At 48.4% G+C, this 20,284-nt stretch overlaps 2 protein-coding genes and 1 long non-coding RNA gene across 8 annotated transcripts in view; 1 reads left to right on the forward strand and 2 right to left on the reverse strand.

The window, feature by feature from the left end:
• Positions 1-164: 164 nt before the first annotated feature.
• TTPAL (alpha tocopherol transfer protein like) lies at positions 165-8,286 on the reverse strand. Of its 2 annotated transcripts, none has more exons than XM_085241920.1 (5): positions 8,166-8,286; positions 6,909-7,361; positions 6,005-6,198; positions 4,483-4,593; positions 165-3,838 (listed from the first exon to the last, which is right to left on the reverse strand). In XM_085241920.1, the coding sequence occupies exons 2-5, from the start codon at positions 7,345-7,347 to the stop codon at positions 3,563-3,565; spliced, it is 1,020 nt and encodes a 339-aa protein (XP_085098046.1). In that variant the 5' UTR covers positions 7,348-7,361; positions 8,166-8,286; the 3' UTR covers positions 165-3,562. The 2 variants fall into 2 exon arrangements, with proteins under 2 accessions (XP_085098046.1, XP_003212027.1); XM_003211979.5 differs by lacking the exon at positions 8,166-8,286 and adding an exon at positions 7,694-7,839.
• A 95-nt stretch (positions 8,287-8,381) lies between these two features.
• On the forward strand, positions 8,382-19,641 carry LOC146542955 (uncharacterized). The gene is made up of 2 exons (XR_014887808.1): positions 8,382-8,515; positions 10,314-19,641. It is a non-coding gene; the product is annotated as an uncharacterized LOC146542955 (long non-coding RNA).
• The window catches only part of HNF4A (hepatocyte nuclear factor 4 alpha), a 29,577-nt gene continuing 22,793 nt past the window's right edge, over positions 13,501-20,284 (reverse strand). For all 5 annotated transcript variants that reach the window (XM_085241919.1, XM_085241918.1, XM_085241917.1 and 2 more), the window contains exons 6-10: positions 17,854-17,941; positions 17,186-17,341; positions 16,668-16,904; positions 16,167-16,289; positions 13,501-15,518 (exon numbers count right to left, since the gene is read on the reverse strand). In XM_085241919.1, coding sequence (XP_085098045.1) covers positions 15,376-15,518; positions 16,167-16,289; positions 16,668-16,904; positions 17,186-17,341; positions 17,854-17,941 — 747 coding nt within the window. In that variant the 3' untranslated portion in view covers positions 13,501-15,375. The remainder of the gene's footprint in view (positions 15,519-16,166; positions 16,290-16,667; positions 16,905-17,185; positions 17,342-17,853; positions 17,942-20,284) is intronic.

Consider the following 20,284-nt stretch of genomic DNA (forward strand, 5'->3'; position numbering starts at 1 on the left):
ATTTAGTTCTGCAGTAAAAAGCAGCTTCTCTTGCAATATAATACTCTGGCAGTTATGCTTGGTTGCAGCCATGTTTTAGTGTGGAGTTAAGTGTACAATGCCATTCCCTTTTGCAGTGAAATACCCCAAGATGACACAAGACGACTGTATGGGAAGTAACAAAATTAGCAGCTGTTACAGTAATGTATTTAATCACCCAGTCATGCATCATAAAATTACATATTTTGACCACTCCATTTTTATAAAATGCAATATAAAAATAAGATTTTGTCAAAATAACATGTACACTTGACTATCCAACACCTCTAGGCCCACATACAACAAAAGGCAAAATTATTAGTTTGAGTAACACCGTGATTAATTCATGCCAAAATGACATTTAACAAAAACAACAACCAAAACATCAACCCATGTCCTGAAAATACCTCAGGGTTTATAACACCCACTGCAAGAGTATAAATTCAAGTATTTTTATGTACAGTGTGCAGCTAACTCTTGTCCCATGTCATGCTGAAAGCCATGGTTACCCCATACAGTTTGAGTACAGTTCCTTGTCACGTGTTGGACTTGGCAGGGATGGCTCTCCAGAGGCATATAACCTCTGAAAACAAAGTTCTGTCAAGCAGAATAAAATACCAGATCAGTTCCAGTGCTGTGAAGAAGTGGGCAGGGGGAAGAGGAACCAAACCCCCTAAATTAAACAGTTTTTCCTACCTATTCTCTTCTCTCTACAGTTAAAGCAAGTGATTATTTTCCAAATCTGACATGATACATTTTGAGAACAGATTTTTTTCTTTGCTGGCAAGTGCTAAAGCTCAAAGAATGCTCTCGGTTTTGTAGTCAGGTGCACATAAAACAGCTGTGCTCCCTGAGCACTGGCTTCAAACCTAGAAAGGCTTAGGCAGCTTAAGTAAGTTCTAAAGCCAAGGAAGAACAAATCTAGAAGTAATAGTTAAAGACTTGTGATAAGTGTGGCTTAAGTGATGTATCGTGACATAAAGGATACAGCTTTAAGAAGTTTTGGAGGTGTAACACAAGCTGTTTTCAGCTTGGATAATGTATCATTTTCTATTATGTTGAAGATTTAAAAAAATGATTTCGTTTTTCTGTAAGCACAGGAGAAAAGGGGTAGGTGAGATGGATTTGTTTTACTTACCCTGCAAGAGAATATATGAGCCTGAAAAAGGGATTGGTTCCTTTAAAGGTTCCTCAGGTGCAGCCTTCTGCTGACTGCCCCTTTTTTCATGTGATGGATATTACACTGAATTTTGAATATTCAGCTTCCTTCTCCAGTATTTAAATAAGTGGATAAGTGAAAAATAGCTTTTCTAACAGAGCTGTCAAAACAGCTTTTTTTCTAAAGGTTGTATATTGTGGCTGGAATTTAGAGGCATTCAAAGGCTATAAAGACCAGACCAACCTCTATGTTCTCTCAGGTAAACAGTGTGGGCAGCCACTTACCTTTTTAAGTCATGGCCTGCATACTAATGTCTTGCTACATGGCACAAAGAAATCAAATCTCTGCAAAACATGCATCTCATTTTGGTCAAAAATGAAGAAAAACTTCCTAGCAGTACTTTTTTAACTTTATTTTATGTAGAAGGAAGGGTTTGGTTTTTTTTAAGCCTATGCCTAAGGTCACAACCCTCAAAGAGGAGTAAGACTTATAAAGGTAGGGAAAAAAATGCTATAAATGAGGGAAATTGATTTCTTTATACCTTCTAAAGCAGGTTGAGTGATGAGTTCCTTACTCACACTGAAATTCTGGACTGCCACTGAGGAATAAGCCTCATTGCTCACCCCTTCTCAAAACCTGATCTGCTTTTATAGTGCTTAGACGAGAGGTCTGGCATTTGGCACCCCAAGATTCTGGATGACATCTGCTGCCAGGTCAGCAAGCCATGCCTGTGGTGGCAGAGGAGGTTTCGGCAGTGCAGTCATGCTGTAGGGGGTCTGAGAGGGAAAAAGACATTCAAGACAGAATTTGGCACTTTGAAAAACGAATGTCTGAAATTCTCAAGATATCAGGTTTTTTTCTTACATTTACAGCAACATTGTTGGTGCGTAGGTCACACTTGGCACTAAATAAGGATTTCAGCCAGAGGAAGCACTCTACAGATAAGTCCCCTGGTAGAAGGGATGTTCTTTTTCACCAAGCAGTGAAATATTTCACCTTGAAAAAACTGGGTGTGCTTTCTTGTTTCTAGTGAGGTTACCCATCTCTACACTTCTCGAGTGCAGAAGAACATGTGCAAAGAGTGTGCTGACAGTTCAGCTCTAATTCTAGACCACTTAAACAGATGGAACTTAGAGAGTGGGAACGGGTGATTAAAACGTAGGATACTTTACCCTGATGTGACACTGGAGTGCTGCTTCTAGATGAAGACCTCTAAGCACAGGCATACAAGTTATGGGTAAATATTACAGAGATGAGATTCAAGTTTAGCTTCATACAAGAACATGACAACTAAAGACAAAAGAGATCAACAAAGCAGAAACCAGAGTTGTAACATTTCACAAAAGTGCAGACAAGCACAGTAAAAAAAAATAAAATAATGCTACAATACCAGAAAATTTAAGAATGTGCTTTCAAATAGCCTGTCTGCATTTGGTTTCACAAAGACTTAAATTCAAATTCTGTCCAACATAGCAAGCTCAAGAAGCACCTTGCTTTCCTACGTGGAGTATTGCCTCCTGTACATCATGCCAGCTGCTACAAAGCTGCCTTACAAATTCTGCGTATGAGTTACTGACCAAGAACAACTGATAATGTGGAAAGGTGGGTGACAGTTTTTCACATTTGGTTCCCAAACCTCAGTATCTGAACTTGTATTTAATCAAAAGTCTCATTACCTGATCTGAGAAATTCACCGTCTTCTGAAAGTGAAGATTGCTTCTGTTTATACTAAGCCTTGATATTGCTGTTTTAATAGTTAAGTTCCTTCTGTGAGAAAGTTTCAGAGAATTTCCATACTGCTATTCATAGATAAGAATGCTTTCTGTGTTAATCTGAGCCAAATATTCATTCAGATAGTCCAGAAATGCCAACTCACAACCTGAACCCAGTGATAGGGGACAGGCCAAGTTAAACGCTTATGGTTTTAAGCAATCTCCACTGACAGAACCACATTTCACAGGGTTCAGAAGCAACTGACAGTTGTTTTTCTTGGATTATGGGTGTTTTCAGAAGGAGAAGGGAATGGACAGCCATAAAGCTAGTAAACTGCCACTTTTAACTGGGGTGGGGAGAAGAAACTATCAAAACTTACCAACCTGCGTTTCTGTTTTGATAATTAGAAGAAATTGGCAAGTTTGCATCTTCCCCAAAGGCTGACTAGCTGTAGGTATTCTATGTAACTTGGTAACTGTATGCTCTTTCCCATTATCCTCTGCAAACTCTGCCCTGCTCCCACTGTGCCCTCTTCAGCTTCCTTTGGTTCTACAGTGTAAAGTGCCTCAGCAGTCTGTTCCTAAACTGCAGGTTTAGGAGTAAGGCAGAGTTCACAACATCACCTATGAGAACAGAAGAGGTCTTCACTGCTATAAAGCTTCCCTTCACCTGTTAGTAGCAGTAATAGAGCTGAGGTTTCATGCCTCGCAAGGAATCATCACACTGCTTCTCATCAGCATCCCCACTCACTAGCATGTCATGGGGAGAGCTGTCACACGGGAGAACCAGCTGTGAGAAATCATGCAGGAAATCCTCTTCGGAGGCCAGCAGCAGCTCATTCCATGCTGAGATGTCCAGCTTCCCTGCAGTGCCCCCGTATTCTTCAGGGAGAATCACTGGAGGAATGTTTTGATGAAGAGAATTCAGGTCAGAGCCATGAAGAAAAAACTAAAGAAGAAAGCCAAAAATAATTTTATTAATGCATATCAAATACTTTGTGGCATATTACTATCAGTTAAAGAGCTTGCTTTGAATTAAAGAGCAAATTTTAGAAGGGGTGGCTTTATGTGCAAGTGTCAGCATACAGCAGTGGGCAGGTGCTGTTAGACACACTTGTGAGAAGGCTTGAGATGAACCAAGTCTAGAGCAGCATAAAGCCCAGCAAGAAAGGCTTGAGATGTGTCTGCAGACATTCTAGGTTCAACTAATCCCCAAGTTATTTGTGGGCTGACAGTATTTTTCCTTCATGGAAAGGGCCATCATCCTCTGCAGCTACATCCAGTCGTACAGCACCCACCCAGGGCTGTGCTGGATACTTGGCTAAGGGAGAAAAGCAAGGAGAGGACAACAGCTCCCTGTGACACCACCTTATAAACACACAGCGTTACTGGCCAGGACAATGCAACCCCAGGGCTGGAGTCAATGTCCTAAACATACACAAAGCATCATTAATCTTCTTATACCGATATTACATTCAAGTCCAGTTCAATCAAGTAAATGGCACCATCGTTCTTCAACAGGCTTCACTTGCAGGGGCTGAGCAAGGAACTTACAAACATTAGCATTAGTGTTAAAATGACACAAATCCTTACCCGGTTTGCTATCTTTTCCTTCAGAAAAGGCTTGATGATGGCAAAAATGCCTTTGAATATACGAGGTTCGTTTATTATGTTAACAGCTTTTATTCGAATGGGAAATCCATCCTGAAGGGTAAAGAAGATTTTTATAGTGCAGTTTAAAAAACATTTGTTATTTTCCTCTTTTTTTATATGTCCTGAGACTGCCTGCCAGCACAACCCCCTGGTTTCCAAACTTCCATCTGAGATAAAAACATAAACCATTGAGGAAACAGAAATGCACCTTCTCATAGGGAGCAGTATGAGAGCTGTGGGCATGAAGCCAAGGGATGAGAAAACTGCACACGGTGCCCTTGCACTGGGAAATGTACTGCTGCCAGTAAATCTTCATCCCTACGTCGTTCATCTCCCCTGGAAAACATGCCTGGGCAGTCACTGTCCTTGGGGTGTTCCCAGCCCTGCTGAGGATGCAGTTACAGAGCAACGATCCCAACTTCTCAGGAGGGAGCACGCCGTGCTGGGAGCAATGAATTGGCTCCTTCAGGAGATGCTGCACAGGAAGGCTGATGCAACGTGTTTATTCAGGCCATAGCTTCTGGCCTTCACCTTTGCTCTGTTCATAACTTCCTCTAAAAGAAGGGGACACCCATCACTGCATCTGTGCAAGTTAAATGTGGGCTCAGTTTAATGATAATTTAGATCTTAATTAAAGGACTATGTGACTTCTTATAACGACATTCAAAGCCTCGCTAGTTTCATCTCCATGAACTCCTATTTCCCCCTGTCCTTCCTTATTCCCTTATAGACGCAGCAAAGAACAGAACCAGCCCAGACCAGAATAAAAGCAATGAGGACCCAAACCCATTCAAGTTTGCCTCATCTCAGTCCTTCAGCTAGCAGAGTTGAATGTGAACAAAACTCATCAGAACTTCCTACCACCTTGATGCTTTCACCTTCCTATTTGGTACAACTCTGCCTGCGCTCATACTCTTGCTCTAAATTGCTCTTTGTTGTTTTCCTTCCAAACGTGCAGTCTGAGATCTTTTTATTGCAGTCTCTCTTGCCGCCCCCTGTGCTGAAGCAGCCCTTCCTCTGCCAGGGACTGGATGGAAATCCTCCTCTGCAGCAGGTTTTGGGCATGCACTCACCCAGCACCGAGTGACATGCTCCACTGTGGTTGGAAGAGCCATCTTTAAGCACAAACCACCTGCATACCAACAGCTATTCCTCAGCACTGGGGCAAAAGGCTGTCCTCTGCTAGGCCAAACTGAGTGGCTCTGTTCCCATTGCTTGCTTGCAGCGCTGCCCTCTTCTGTTCCAGTTCTAATGCAAATTTAGTTTTAGGGATGCAGAAGTCAAAACATGAGGGGAAGCTGGAAAGGGTCTGAGAAACCCTGTGTGGGCAGGGACATGTCTTAACTCTCCCAGTAAAATCCAAGGTGCTTCAGTTTCTGGTAATACAGTCAAGAACTCTTTTAGACACAGAAGCATTCATTTACAATGAACAAACTTATTTTCCCACAGGTTCAGGTCTTACCTGAAGAATTCCAATCACTTTTTTGGCTACAAAAGGACCAAAATGAGACGCCTTAGATAAGCTGACTCCTTTGTAGTCTGCCAGGATTACAATTCCATTCACCTGGGTCTCTTCGGACTGAATGAGTTTTTCTAACGTTAAGTATATGGCACGAATGTTCTCAGTAATCGGATAATTACTGGGTGTCCATCTGTCTGAGGTTACAAGACATGGATGGTAAGTCGAAAAGTAAATATAAGCTAACAATACACATTCCAAAAACTGATTTTCTATTTTTCTGGACTTTAAAAGTCTGTAATAGCCACAGTTCTAGTTCAGAGCAGCTTTTCTTAAGCAAGAGATCAATGGCAACTCGTGTTTACTGCAAAAGGAGCAAAGCAGCGGTTTTAGGAACCCCAATCTCCACCCAGCACAGCTGATTGAAGCAGCTTCAGCTCAGAAAGAAAGCAGGTAAATGGAAAAGAGGACAACGAATGAAGTCAAACTTACAGCAAGCCTGGCAGTGCCAAAAGCACATTGAAACCTCTGATTGTTTACACTGGAGTCAAAGTCACAGGCTCCTCTCCACTTATTATCAAAGCAAATTACAAGCTTCTCACTGTAAGCCAGCAGCCCTGTCTTATTCTGAGTTACTAGCCAGTAATTCTTCTGGCATCACCTAACATTTCATCAGCAAACCGCACTGCATTTTGTTTTTTACTCAACTGCAGTTATTGCTGAGACAGGAAAAGGAACCGGTATAACGTCGGCTGATGACAAAAGTCCCTGCACAGGCTGGCTGTTCCAATTTCAGAGAGCACCCACACACTCTGCCTAATTAGCCAGTGCTCACGGGAGAGCAGGACACAGATTTCGGGCCCAGAAACGCCTCGGGGTTAGAGAAGCTACTCATGCATGTCAGTACCTGGACGGATGCAGACAACGTGGCGTCCCTCCGGGTCCAGGCGGGGCAGCACAGTGACAAAACCAGACTCCAGGACAGGCTTTATTGCAGAAGGCTTCAAGTTATTGAAGACCTCAGGCCAGCTCCTCCGACAGCTGTGGTAGTTCACCAGGAGCTGGAGCGCTCGGTCATAATCGAATTTCCTGGCTCTGAGGAACCTGAGCAAAAAGGCATCGTCCAGGCAGGTCCCCAGGGAGGGGTAGTCTTTGCACACCATGTCTCGGAGCGCCTGCACGTCTCGGAGCCGCCATTCGGGTTTCTCTTGGAGCTCCTCCCGGGCTTTGGTAACGAGATCAGGAGACAGCGAGCAAACATACTTCGGCCGATCCGGCAGCAACTCGGTGTCTGACGGAGACCCCGCGGATGGACTGGTCCTCGTGCAGTCGCTGTCCCCTGACATCACGTGGCAGCAATCTGTGAAAAAGCAAACTCACAAGTGACAAGCAATCTGACAGACCGCTACTGCTTAAAGCGCTGCTTAAGGTGGAGAAGGCCTTTGTCACGTATGCATTCGGGATGTGCCGTGTCCCTGCCGAGGAACCGGATCTACACCCGGAGCAGTTCGGGCATTGCCATTCCGTTCCTGGCATTGGGAAGCACGGTGTCTCCCATCTCCTTATCCCGCACTGCAGGTACGGAGCGCCCCTGGGTGCCACCCAGCCAGACAGAGGAGTTATACAAGAATACGAGTTGCACGATTATTACACGGCTTTGCTGCACGGTACAGGGCTTGTCTTAACACGTACTTCCGACAGCGTCCAACTGGAAACCACAGCCAAACGAACGGGACGCTCCTAAACCCAGCAACGAGGGGAGGAGGGCGAGATGAGAAAATCCGGAGCGCGGCGCCTCCTGCAGCCCGGGCCGGGAGGGGAACAATGCGGTTCCATCCCCGAGCGCCGTTCGCTCAGGGCCGGCACCCGTCCGAGCGGCGGGCGCAGGCCTCCGGAGCGCTCACCTGCCGGCTGGGGCCGGACCCCCGCCCGCACTCTGCGCCCGCCCGGCCCCGCTCCCGCCCGCTCCCTCGCCCCGCTCCGCTCCGACCCGCAGCCCCCGCCCAGCGGCATCGCCCCGGCCCCAGTCCCGGCCGTACCGGAGCGGCCCCGCGCGGCAGCGCCGTCTCCAGGCAGCGGCGCCCCGGAACCAGAGCGGCCGCCAGGAAGCGCCGCTCCGCCCCGCCCCGCCGCGCTGCGCGCACACCGCGCACACCCTGCGCACCGGCGCTGTGCGGTCCGCAGCCCGCGAGCGGGAGCCGCGTGCTGAGCTCCGGCAGCTCGGGGTCGCCCCCGCCGCCCTTCGGAGCAGAACGTTCCCCTGGTCCTCCGGCACGACTCCGCGCCGCTGTCAGCGAGGAGCTGCAGCCGCCACGAGGCCTTGCCTCCTGCTCTGCGCCGAGCACACCCAGGGCGCTCAGCCCCTTCCCCGGCCCCGCAGCTCTCCTTCGGGCGCTCCCCGATCCATCGCTCCCGTAACGCGAAGGTCGCTGCCGGCGCTGCCCGCTTCTCGTTCAGCCGGGAGAGGGAGCCCGGGAGCGGAGCCGGAGCCGTTCTGCCTCCTTAGCGCCTGAGGTCGCGCTCTGTTTTATTTTTTACTTCATTTCATTTCATTTTATTATTTAAAGAATGCCAAGAGAAGGGAGCGCGGGTGCTGTCATTTAGGGCCATGTGTCGGTGCTTTGTGCGCCTTCCTTAGGCAGCGGGATGAGGGATGTTCCCAGCTGTTTTGGATTCCGGCTCCGTGCTGAGATCAGAAGCAGGTCGGGTTGGGCTGAGGAGGGGCTTAAAAACGCCAAATGGAGAATGCCGGAGTTGCGAGCTGGGGTTTGTGCTGTAGGTGCAGAGAGTGGGGTGGAATTTGCTTCCCAAAGACAGAAGGGAGATCGGTCGGTCCAAATGGAGCTGGTTAATTGCTGCTGTAGCGGGGAGTAGGTGTGGGTGGCTGACGGATGGATAGGGACAGGCTGGCATAAGACAAAGAGAATAAGGACGGAAAGCAGAAATGAGAACACTGTGTAGTGAAGGACTGGAGATGGAACGTAATTTGGGGTCAGTCCCCAAACACAGCAGCTCCTGTCTGAGCTCTCCTCACATGGAGAGCATTGAACTCCAAGAGCAGCGGGTGGTGAATGGGAGGATCTGAGCCCGGAGCCAAGTCTTGGGGGGAGCTCTGGAGATACTGGCTGTGATACCACAGGAGTGGTGGTGAGAGTTTCTGTAATTAGTACTGTGAGTGCTGTGCTGTCCTGTGGTTAGAAACCAGTAAATGCAAAACACATCTATAAGGAAGTGAGAGCTAAAAAATGGACACAGGCATCCAGGCAGCCCTCCTCTACTTGGGGAGTCCTTTCCTTACCTGTGGCTGCAGGAGGCGGGATGCTCTGCACTGTGTGCATGCACACCTCCCCAGCTGACAGGGGGCTGCACTTAGCTCCTGCCTCGTCGGCTCCGATTCTGCCACGCTTTGCAGGAGCTTCGACCAGCAGTTCAGCACAGCCTGGCCTTGGAGCCATGCCTGGGCCTGTGGGACCCGGCCTTCCTCTCTCCTATTGCCCGGTTGGTGCCTTTCTCAGCTCTGCTGCTGCTGAGTGCTCCTGCCCTGCCGTTGTGTTATAAATGGGTGGCTGTTGGTGTTGGTTGATATTTAATGAAGTCCGTGTAGTACTCTTCACTCATTTACTTATCCAAACAGTCTTAATGCCCAGCCTGGGAAAGTTATCTTGGCTTCTTTAAGCTTTTCCACCATTAGCAATAAACATTTTACAGTCTTGGCAAGCTGAGACCCAATAGTGAGCATGACTTCAAACAGCATTGCTAGCAGAGAAGCCTTTAAACTGATATTAAATCTCTAAACTGAGCAAACATAACAGTCCGGTAATAAAGATAATCTGTGAGCAGTTCGGGCCAAGAGGGGCTCTGATCCCTGGGCTTCAGGCACTGCCTGCTATTGCAGCAGTACCCTCTGCAGGGCTCTGCCTCTGCTCTGCACGTGCTCTGCCGATGCGTGCAGCAGGCCAGAGGTGCGTGCAAAGCAATGGAAACAGGCTGCACTATGCAAATGCATGCAAATCTGTCACATCTGCCATGGGAGCAGTTGTGTGCGGGCAGACACCTCACACCCAGAAGTCATGGGAACAAGTGGTGGTCAGACACACAGTGTGACACAGGCACGCAGCCTCACCCGGGGTTTGAGAAGGCTGCTTTCCTCTTTGGCTTCATTAACTTTGAGACTAGGAATGGTTTTGCAAAGCCTTGGTTAGGAATGTGCTTTGTGGGGCCTCTGAGTGTTTTAAATATTGTGGGATTTCTGTAGTTTAATTTTATTCTGAACTGAGACAGCATTTGCCTGATCTTCTGTTGTGTTTCCCAGTGCCTTTGCACGCCGGAAGGACAGCAGCTGTCTCTGCATGAGGATGTGTGCCTGGCAGGATTGGTGCTTGTGGGGCTGTGAGTGCTGCTCAAGGACCTGTGCTGCACAGGTGAGAGTAGGAGGAGCACGTGGATTTCATCCTGCAAAATCCAGTCTGAAAATGGTGGAGGCCAGATGAAGGAAGCACTGCTTCTCACTGGATTGGACCAGTGCTTTGCTGTTGAGATTTTCAGCCAGGTAGCCATCACAAGCCCTTACATCAGTGGGAAGGCAGTTTGTGTACCTGTGTCATCTCCCACAGCTGAGGTCCTGCAGCATAGCTGGTCTCCGTCCTCAGAGCTGACAGCAGTCACAGCACACCTGGCAAGTCCAAAGCTAGAGGAAGCCTTGCCATCATAGAATCATTAGGATTGGAAAAGACAAGTAAGACCACCAAGTCCAACCCCCTCCCGCCCCACCGTGCCCCCTAGCCTTGTCCCCCAGTGCCACATCCCCACGGTTCCTGAACACCTCTAGGGATGGTGACCCCAGCACTCCCTGAGCAACTGTGCCACTGCATCACCACTCTTTTGGAGAAGAAATTTTCCCTAATATCTAACATCAGAAATAAAATTCCCAAACAGTCCTTCTTTCCAAGACACAGCTTAGATCCAGTGCTCTTCACCTCTTCAGAGCAGCGCACACCATTCACCCCAGCAGCCCCTTACACAGTGAGCTGAAGGAAGTGTCTGCATTCTTGTTTGTGCTGAGCTGTGCTGCTTGTTCCGCATGTAACAAAGCTGACACTATATTGCTGTGTTTATTGGCCTGGCTGGCAATTCTTCAGGTGCTAGGCGTGTTTATGGCTGTCAGGGTCACACCTTAATTAGGAATGGGGAGAGGGATTTTAAACGTACCCACAGCTTACCCTTCCTCCTCCGGTTTCTTGGTGTGGAATGGGGATGTGCAGTGCCTGGCCTGCATCCCCAAACTGGTTGGTGTTTGTTGCGCTCAGCCTTGAAGGAAGCACAGCCTGGCACACGGAATTGCCTGGCTCAGCAGTGCCACGTTGCTGAGCTGTCCCTCCCGCCTCTTGTTTTTCATGGCTATCTGTGCCTGTGTGTGCACTTGCAAGTTTAATAGCAGCAATAGTTGCTTTTGTCAGAGATAAAACTCATTTGCCTTATTTATTTATTTATTCTGTTGTTTGTTTCTTTCCACCGAGATACGAAAGCTGCAGAAAAGGCTCCAAAGCCTGTTGGCTGTTTCAGATGAGGGTTATATAAGGAATATGAAAAGAATGCATTTCTTAGTGGCCAGGGTACCTAAAAATACCACTTCTGCAGATCTTTGCTTGAACATCGTGAAAATATCTTGCAGCTGGAGATTCTGATCCCCAGGATAACGTCCTTAGTTCACATAGCAGTGCTGAAGAGGACAGTAAAAAGCTCTCCTCCCCAAAAGCAATGTCAAATAGTTGTCTTAAAGGCCAGTGCAACTGTCTTTATGGAGGACATCTCCTGTGACATGGGACATTGCCTTTGCAGAGGATAAAACACAGCCCATGCGTGGTAAGGCAGTGCCATGTTGTGATTTTGGGCTGGAGTGACAGGTGGGGTGAGGGCTCTGGCTGAGGATCCCACGTAAGGACAAGGTTGTCTCTGGGGCACATTGTGGGTTTATTTTCAAGTGAGTTGAAACTAGCAGTGAGAAACCTTCTGTAGGGACTGCACTGATTTAAGATTAACCAGGTAAAGGGCAACCTTGATAGAGTAGTTCACAAGAAGGGATCCAGGAGAATTTATTGCTTCAAAGATTTGATATTGCTTACATGATGTTATTAGGGCATAAACCCAACTGTGGTTCACAGGGTTCCTGTGGCAGGCAGGGGAGCCCTGGGTTTAATTTCACATTCATGGTGAGGAACTAACATCTCTTCCTTCTTCTGCCTGGCCCAGCCACTCAGTCACTGTGTTTGCTGCAATGCCACCTGTTCAGCCTTGGCACTGGGGCTCTGCTGCTCAGCCAGGGAAGGGAATGCACGTATTGAGGGAGTGTTATTCAAGGTCTGCACTACTTTGGGGCCTCAGAGTGGAGGTGTACATGAAGTGTTGTCTCCACTCAGTCCTCAAGCATAGCTTTGCATCTCATACCCGCTGGCAGCATTCACTGACACAGCTGTCACCAAAGGTCAGTGCACGGTGCAGGCTGCAGCTCCCCCCAGGGCAGGACTGCCCTGATTTTGCATCGGGGGAGCAGGTGGGGGATGTGCAGGGCATCTCCTGGGGGTCAGAGCTGGATGGTGGTCCTGCCCCCGACCTAATCTGTGCAGCACTCTGGTCTTTCTCCTCTCTTCCCGTTATCTTTCTGGGCATACTGCAGCTGAGAACAGGCTCCTGTGATCAGAGAGCGGGTCATTAAGAGCCTTCTCTAATTGTCAGTGTATTTCTTAACCTTTATGACTGGAGACGAGCTGACTTTCACTTTATTGTCTCATTGTGCCCTGTAGGCTCAGTCTGTCTTTGGCTGCCTGCAGTAGTTGGCTGTGTGTGAGCCAAAGCAGAATCATCACCCAGACTTCTCCAAAATGGCCTTTAAAATACAATGAGGACTTCAAAATGCATGGGTTCAGAATGCTAATAACATATTTTGGCTTCCATTGCTTGGCACTCAGAGTGTGGTTAATTTTTTAAGCTCTCTGGAATCATGGAAGGTAAATATTTATTCTTCATGTGTGTTTTTTTTTTTTTAATGAAAATTGAGTTGGCCATTCAGTCTTATGGTTCCAGCACACATGGCCTCAAGGCCTCAGCCACCAGCTAACATTAAGATTGCCATGAAGCAGTGGCAGCTGGCAGCAGCATCAAACACTTGTTCGAGCTTTTTCCTCAATGCATACACACTTTGTGCTTGTACCAGCAGGGAGGTGAGTACCATGATTTAAAATAAATCTTCCCAGAAGAAAGAAATCCATCTGTCTGGGAAAAGTTAGAAAATATTTTGTGATTTTTTTTTCTTCTTTTTTTTTTTTTTTATGAATACAACTCTAGTGAAGAAATATTCCTCTGTTTCCATTGGAAGGCAGTAAGCAGCACAAATGGATGTACAGCATCGAGGAATGCTTCATGCAAATGATCCAAAAGGGATCCCCACAGAGTATCTCTGCATACAGGAAAAGGGGTTGCTGAGGTTGGAAAAGACAGCCTGGTTGTGAAGTTTTTTTGCATTTAATTTCCCAATTATAAATAATCAATGTGATTTACAAAATAATTTACAGAAAATGATTGGCTTCATCATTGCAATAAATTACTGGGTATAATGCCACCAGCTCTGAGAGACGATACAATACTCAGGATGCCACCAGTGCAAGGCGAGGTGGTTCCTTTTTGCATTGGCGAACGAGGGAGGGATCTGCAGCTCCTCTGGCTCAGCTCAGATCCATCCCAGGGACCTCTCTGGGCCCCTTGGCAGCTGTGGGTGCCCACCACGGGGCAGGGACCATCAGGAACATGGTCTGTGGATGGTTAGATCTGCTGCCCCAGCGCATAACCAGGATTGTTTTCTTCCATGCTGGATTTTCCAGAGCACAGATGCTGCACATCTGCTGCCGAGTCTCTTCCGATGAAAAGCACTCATTCCAGGTTTTCTTGGCACCTCTGCCTCGGTGCTGCCAGCAATGAGTGAGAAGGAAAGCCTGAAGTTGCTGTGTGAGCTCCAGGAAGGCCGCTGGCCTGATTTCGGCTGTAAACCAAAGGTCGTATTGGTGAGGCTGCAGCCCTGGCAGGCCTTAGACAAAAGCACTGGGCAGACAGGAGATCAGGATATTGCTGGGGCAGCGCTACTGGTACAGGCTGCAGGGGTCTGGCTCTGACCTCTGTCACTCCTCACAGCAGGACTTGAAGTGTTCTGCTATGAGGGGACTGTTCCCGAACCCTCTGAGATCTGGAGGAGCCATAAGGAATTCTTATCCTGTTATGAAGCCCTATAAATCTGTTATCAGGCACTCACCCTCTGCAAAGGGAGTGGCACTGAACTGGACACATACCTCAGCTGGCTCTGAACTGAACTACTGGTCACAAATCCCCTGGCATGAGGCAGCCCATGTGTGAGGCTCTCTCCCTTTCACATGTCCTGCCCCTGCTTTTTCTGAACCAGCACCACACAGTTCTCTGGCAGCTCAGAAGCAGCACTGGGCCTGCTGGTTTTTCAAGCAGCACTGCCCACAGCCAGCCTGTGCAGGGCTGGCCCCATCCCGCTAGGTGACACTTCCTGAACCCACAGGCTGCAGCTGCCCTATGTGGGTGGTGAGAAGGCAGCAGTGTGAAGGGCTTGGCAGTGGCTGCCTCTGAGGCCTGGGGTGGGCAGCCCCAGGTGAGGAAACAGCAAAACCCATCCAAAAGCAGAAGAGCCCAAACAGAGGAGAATCTTGGTGGGACAGGCTTTGCCCCTGTATCAGCTGGAAAGATTTGTTAGACCTGGCCGAGGGCTTGGTTTGCTGGAGAGTGACCGAGGAAAGATCTGGGATGGGCTGTGGCTGAGGAGCAGTTCTGACAGTGCTGCTGGGCAAACCCCAGCACGCTTTGATGCAGCAGTGCTCCTGGGGCAGCTCCCACCTCAGTGAAGCTTGGCTGCACCAGGGGCAGCCTGGGGAACCGGCACAGCTGTGGGAATGAAGCCTTTCCTTTCACCCAGCACAGCCTTCTGGTTTGGAGGATCACTTGTTCACAGGGTCTGGTGTACACCGAATGGATGCTGAGAGGTAGCAATGGCAGAACAGCTAGCTGCAGTGTCCCCAGCCAGGCACTGCAGCCTCCCAATTGGGAAGGGCAGCAGTCTGGCCCTTCTTACAAGGAACGTGGTTTCAGTAAGGCTTCAGTCTTAGTTCTGTGACTCAAGGCTCTCCGTGGCATGTGCTGTCTGTAGCTGCAGGAAGACAGCTTTTGGTAGTGGTGGGCTAGTCCGATAAGCAAGTCCGTGTGCTCGTGCCCGAGGACCTTGGGATGGCTTTTTTCACAGTGACGGAGTCTGCTCAGGCTTTTCTCCCACATGGTCTTCTAAATGCGGCCAGCTGCTCTGCGGGCTGCTAGATGACCTCCTGCTTTGTGATGGCAGGCTGTGGGATGGAGGTGGGCTGTTTTGCCACAGTTGCAATGGCTCCGGGCAGCAGCTTGTACTGCTCTGGCCCTGAACCTGCGGGTGGAGATGGCTGAGGTGTTTCTGGAGTAGCTATAGAGAGAAAAGCAAAATTAGAAGAGGGTCAATAGACCTCATGGCACTGGGATTTGTCTTGTCTGTGTGAGGTTCAGGTGTAAGCAAGAAAGAGGCTCTCTAGCTAAACCCTAGCTCCTAATGGCTTGCATGTTGGCTGCCTGGCAGCCCTCACATGCAGACGCAAGTAGGTGTCCTGGAAGAGCCATAATAATGAGCAGTGGATGAAGAGAGCTGCTGCCTTTTAAATCAAAAAGCTGGCCACACTTTTTGGCCAGCTGAGCTCATCTCAGTCCAGATTTCCATGTGGTAGCCCTAAGTGGTGAACCAGATTCTCTTGTGCTTTTGCAGAGGAAGCAGTGCATGTTTGAGGCATTCAGGGGAAGGGGAGCCTTTCCTTTGATTTCATTAGGCACTGGATGGGATCATTCATCCCTGAATTTAAGGGCTATGTAAAAGTTGCAGTCTGACATGGAACATCTTGTTGAATCAGTGAATCTAGTCTAATCTAATCTAACCCACTTCTCTGTTTGTCTTTCCCTCCTTTCTGCATAGGAATTTCTCACACACTTGATCAGAGGCTCTATCTTGCACTGAAATTTCTTTGCAAGGTAGAAACTACCTCCACACACACCGGAAAGCTCCCATCTTCCTGGTGATACTCACACATCTGCCCATTGTGCATCTGAGGAGGCATTGTGTTGGCCACAATGACGTTTGTTCCCAGGTTCTCCTGGATCAGATGAGGATGCAAGGGGTGGTGAGCATGTGGCGTTTCACTTGATGAACCTAAAAACGTGCATATCACTTTTGTTGCCACAGTGGCAGACAGAGACAGCTCAGGAGGGCAGGGACACACTGTCAAGCTGATCTTTCAGACCCTTTAGTTTTGCTGGCTCTCTTCTGACAGAGGAGGACTAGAGAAACAGCTGGCTGGCAGGAGTTTGGGGGTTGCAAAGTAAAGCAGCTCTTCAGGGGAATAGAAATGGAGTAGTCTGTGTTATCATAGCAATTGACGGGAGATATTTTCATGCAAGTCAAGGTGCTGACCTGCTTACAGGCCGAGTCTCCACCTTTTTCAGGTGGAGAACAATGGATATGTGGTCCCCAATGGGATGGTGATTGGGGAGCACTGAGAGTCCTCTTGCAGGACCCTCACATACTCACCTCCCAGCAGCATCTCCTGCAGCAGGTTGTCGATCTTAGCCATGCCAAAGAGCTTGACAAACTGGATCTGCTCTATCATCTGCCAGGTGATGCTCTGCAGCACGGGCAGCAGCAGCAGCAGCTCCCCAAAGCGGCCCCGCGAGTCGTATTGCCTGTCATTGATGTAGTCCTCCAGGCTGACCTGCACCTGGTACCGCATCCGCTTGATCTTGGAGGGATCGCTCAGTCCTTTGGCATCTGAAACAACACACAGAGCAAAGCCATCCAGGCTGCTCCCCCAGTAACTGTCCTTTAATGATAGCATGAGCTCTGGGCACAGGCTGAGGCGAGCTGTCTGATACTGTACTGTCAGCAGCAGCAGGTGTTTTCCTCTTGGACTGACTTCACCCCTCCCTTTAAGAAAGTTTGGGCCTGAGAGGAGATCAGGCAGCATTTCCACAACTTCCAGTTAGTATTAGTGGGCATAACAGACTGTTCCCTGTGCTGGCAACCCTTGCCTGCTGCAATCTGGCTCATACCTGGGTCGAAGAAGATGATGGCTTTCAAGCAGACGTATTCATTGTCGTCTATCTGCAGCTCCTGGAAGGGGAGGACCAACTCATCTAGGATGCGGATGGCCACACGGCTCACCTCTACCAGCTCAGGGCAGTTCCGCGGGATGATGTGGTCATTCCCTTTGGACAAGCAGCACAGAGACCATCACCTTGGCATTGCCCAAGCCTTTATAAGAGTAGCAAGGAGTTCAAAATCCAGGGGACAAATGTTGAGATAATTTTACAATGGAAGCCTTAAGAAGTTTCTGTTTCAGTCCCATCCCTATCATGGCCCACCAGAAATGATGATCTGAGTTGCCAGAGCAACCTATTGGGAATCACTCAAGCAAGAAGAAGCTGCCTGAGGAGCAAGAGCTGTTTTCTCAGCCATACCACTGCCTGCTCATGCTGACCCAAAGGAGCGATGTGGATGTTCACTGTCCTCCGTGTTTGCCACAGCAGCATGTCATTGATGTGAGTGTGAGCCAGGCCTAGCTACACCTAAAGCTTGTGCTTGGCTCCCTAAAACAGAGAAGGGCTCAATCCACCACCCTGCAGAAAGGATGCCCGCAGACACTGAGCCACCCACCCCTTTAGCCTGGCAGGGAAGCTTAGCAGAAGCAGTTGGTGGGGAGCAGAAGTGCACTCTTTACCTAGCAGCAAGACATCCTTGAAAACCATGGACCTCTTGGCAACTCCCAGTAACAGATGTTCACCCGCATGTGCCCGCAGCAGTGCCACCTGTAAGAGTAGGGATGCATTACTTGTGTCAGCCTTGTGTCTGACACAAGGTTGAGCTGTGTTCAGTGGCCCAGGATTGGAGGGCCAGGAATGATTCTTCCCCAAGTGCCCGTGTGAGGGGAGATGATGTTTTGCTTGCGCTTTATCTCTGAGCAGCGCCCACATCCTGCTGAAATCCCACTCGTGGAGACCCATCTGCTGGCTGCTGGGGTCACCCTCTGGTCACCTCGCTCCTTCTGCAGCAACGGGCGTTTGGGCCAGGGAAGCCAAGGGGATGTTTTTCTGCCCCGCTGTTAATGATTGAAGTGTTTCATTTTATACCCTCTGTTGGCTCCTGAGAATGTTCTGAATCTTTTGCTCTCCTTCAGTTAAAAATTTCAGAGATTTGGGCAGAAACAGAAGTTAACAATTGGACAGCCTGACACAGAGGCCTCTTAATGTCCAGCCAGGATCCTCTGCTGAAGAAAACAATCATTAAACATTAAAGGAGAGATTCTGAAAAGTGTGTCCTGTTGGGAATGGTTCCCTTTCTCAGTGTGTTATCTCTCAGCATCTGACAAAGCCGAGCAAAGCCCTACCCTGCTTGAAATGGCTGGAGAGTGTGTCACTTGGGGAAGAAAGCACTGATTAGAAAAGATGCTGATGTCTGAGAGAGGGCTTGTTTTTTTCAGAGGATGTAAAAGAGTTATGCAAAATAAACAGAGTGAAGGTCCTTGCAAAAAGGCTATGCATGCATGATGCTGGGGAGCCTTTATCTGTATGCCAAAATCTAGCTTCTCTCTATCGCTATCCAAACATGGGTGGATGTGTTCGCTGAGCTGCTCGTAATTAGCAGAGCTGCACAAAACTGAGCTTCCCCATCTACCAAAAATTTGAGAAGGTTGAAAATACTGCACTTCTCAATGGGGGAATGGAGCCTCACGGTGAGCTCTCCTGCCTGTTACAAATTCAAGAAAAGCTCAGGAAACAGAAACACTGCTTTGTTTGCATAAAATTTGTGGGTTTTTTTGTTTGAGCAGAGTTCACGTAATTTACTTCAATGTGGCAAAACCCTCTTAAGTGATATTTGTTCTTTTGGTGATCAGCCTGAGGTACATCGGCCTGTTCTCAGCCAGGGTAAACATAGAAGTTGTAACACATCAAAGTAGAACTTTAACGATAAATATAAAAGTTGTAACACAACAATGTAGAACTTTAACTTTGAAATGAAATGGCTTTGCCCCACCAAGCCCAGCGCTTTGACATTTTGGTGCAGAGGAAAAATGAGTTGGGTGTGACCTTTTGTATGTAAGTGCTGGCAGAGATGATTCATTCTCAGGCAGTATTTCAGTGGCAATGTACCAGCGTTTCCCAACATTCAGTGTTCCCAGCAGACATGTCTTGACCAGCTCTCATGCCCCTTGGGGACTGGGCTGGTGTATTTTTGTTCTGCTCCCTGGCATTTCTGTCTTCCCTGCATTCCTCTGAGTATTTGCTGTCTCTGTTCTCACACTCAAACCCTCAAAAGCGTAGATGTCATTAATTCCTTTTGATGCAGCTCGTCTTCCCTCCAAAGCCCTTTGGGAACTGCCTGTTGTAGGAGAAGAGCTCAGGATAACCACAGCAGAAGACCTCCTTCAGTTTGAAGCGCCTCCTCCCCTGTGGGAAGGGCTCGGACGGCCTCCTTAGGTTTTGATTTTACAATGGCGGGGCTGCCACACTTTTCTTCTGTTGAAAAGTCTGACAGCCCCGCAATTGTAAAATGAGCTCATGTGGAAATTGCTGTCGTTTGCAGAGCTGTTAACTGGCTTTACTGCCTCTGTTCCAAATGGCAGAAGGATGCAGGAGGTTATGCAGTGCTGCCCCAGGTCTCTGTGAGGCCACAGCCTCTTTGCTGTGCAAATGTCATTCGCCATTGGGCTCCATTTTGTTTTTCATAATTTTTGAGTTGCATTTGCCGTAGGAGTTTAGTGGACTAGCTGTTGCTTTGAATAATGGAACACTTTCACAGAATGGAGGAAAAAAAAAAAGAAAGAAAGAAAAAAGGGAAGCAAGTGCTGTAAAAAGTCATTGAAGTCCCCAGAGCTGCTGGGTGATTACTGAAGATCTCAGCCTGGGGTTCTGTGACCAGCTGGATCCTTTCACTTCCTGTAACAGGACTGGAGATTGATCCAGGCTGATTTTTTGACTGCACAGTGGCTAAATGGGAATCTCTGAATCCCTTCCTGTGGGAGACACGAACTGTGCTGGCTGCCTCCAGAAGTGATGTTCCTGCCCATCCCCTTCAAACGCCAGGGCACAGCCCTGTCCTGTAAAATCTGCTGCAGACCGCTGACATTTGGGTTTAGCAGCAAAAACCTCCCT

This window comes from Meleagris gallopavo, chromosome 22, assembly GCF_905368555.1.
Source record: "Meleagris gallopavo chromosome 22, MGAL_WU_HG_1.1, whole genome shotgun sequence".
Taxonomy (NCBI): Eukaryota; Metazoa; Chordata; class Aves; order Galliformes; family Phasianidae; genus Meleagris; species Meleagris gallopavo.

What these genes read in the sequence shown, in the direction of transcription:
- TTPAL (XM_085241920.1), bottom strand. Translation starts at nt 7,347, where the DNA reads ATGTCAGGGGACAGCGACTGCACGAGGACCAGTCCATCCGCGGGGTCT. An exon ending in CGTTGTCTGCATCCGTCCAG is followed by an intron (nt 6,199 to 6,908) that starts GTACTGACATGC and finishes TTGTAACCTCAG; the next exon opens with ACAGATGGACACCCAGTAAT. An exon ending in AAGTGATTGGAATTCTTCAG is followed by an intron (nt 4,594 to 6,004) that starts GTAAGACCTGAA and finishes TTTACCCTTCAG; the next exon opens with GATGGATTTCCCATTCGAAT.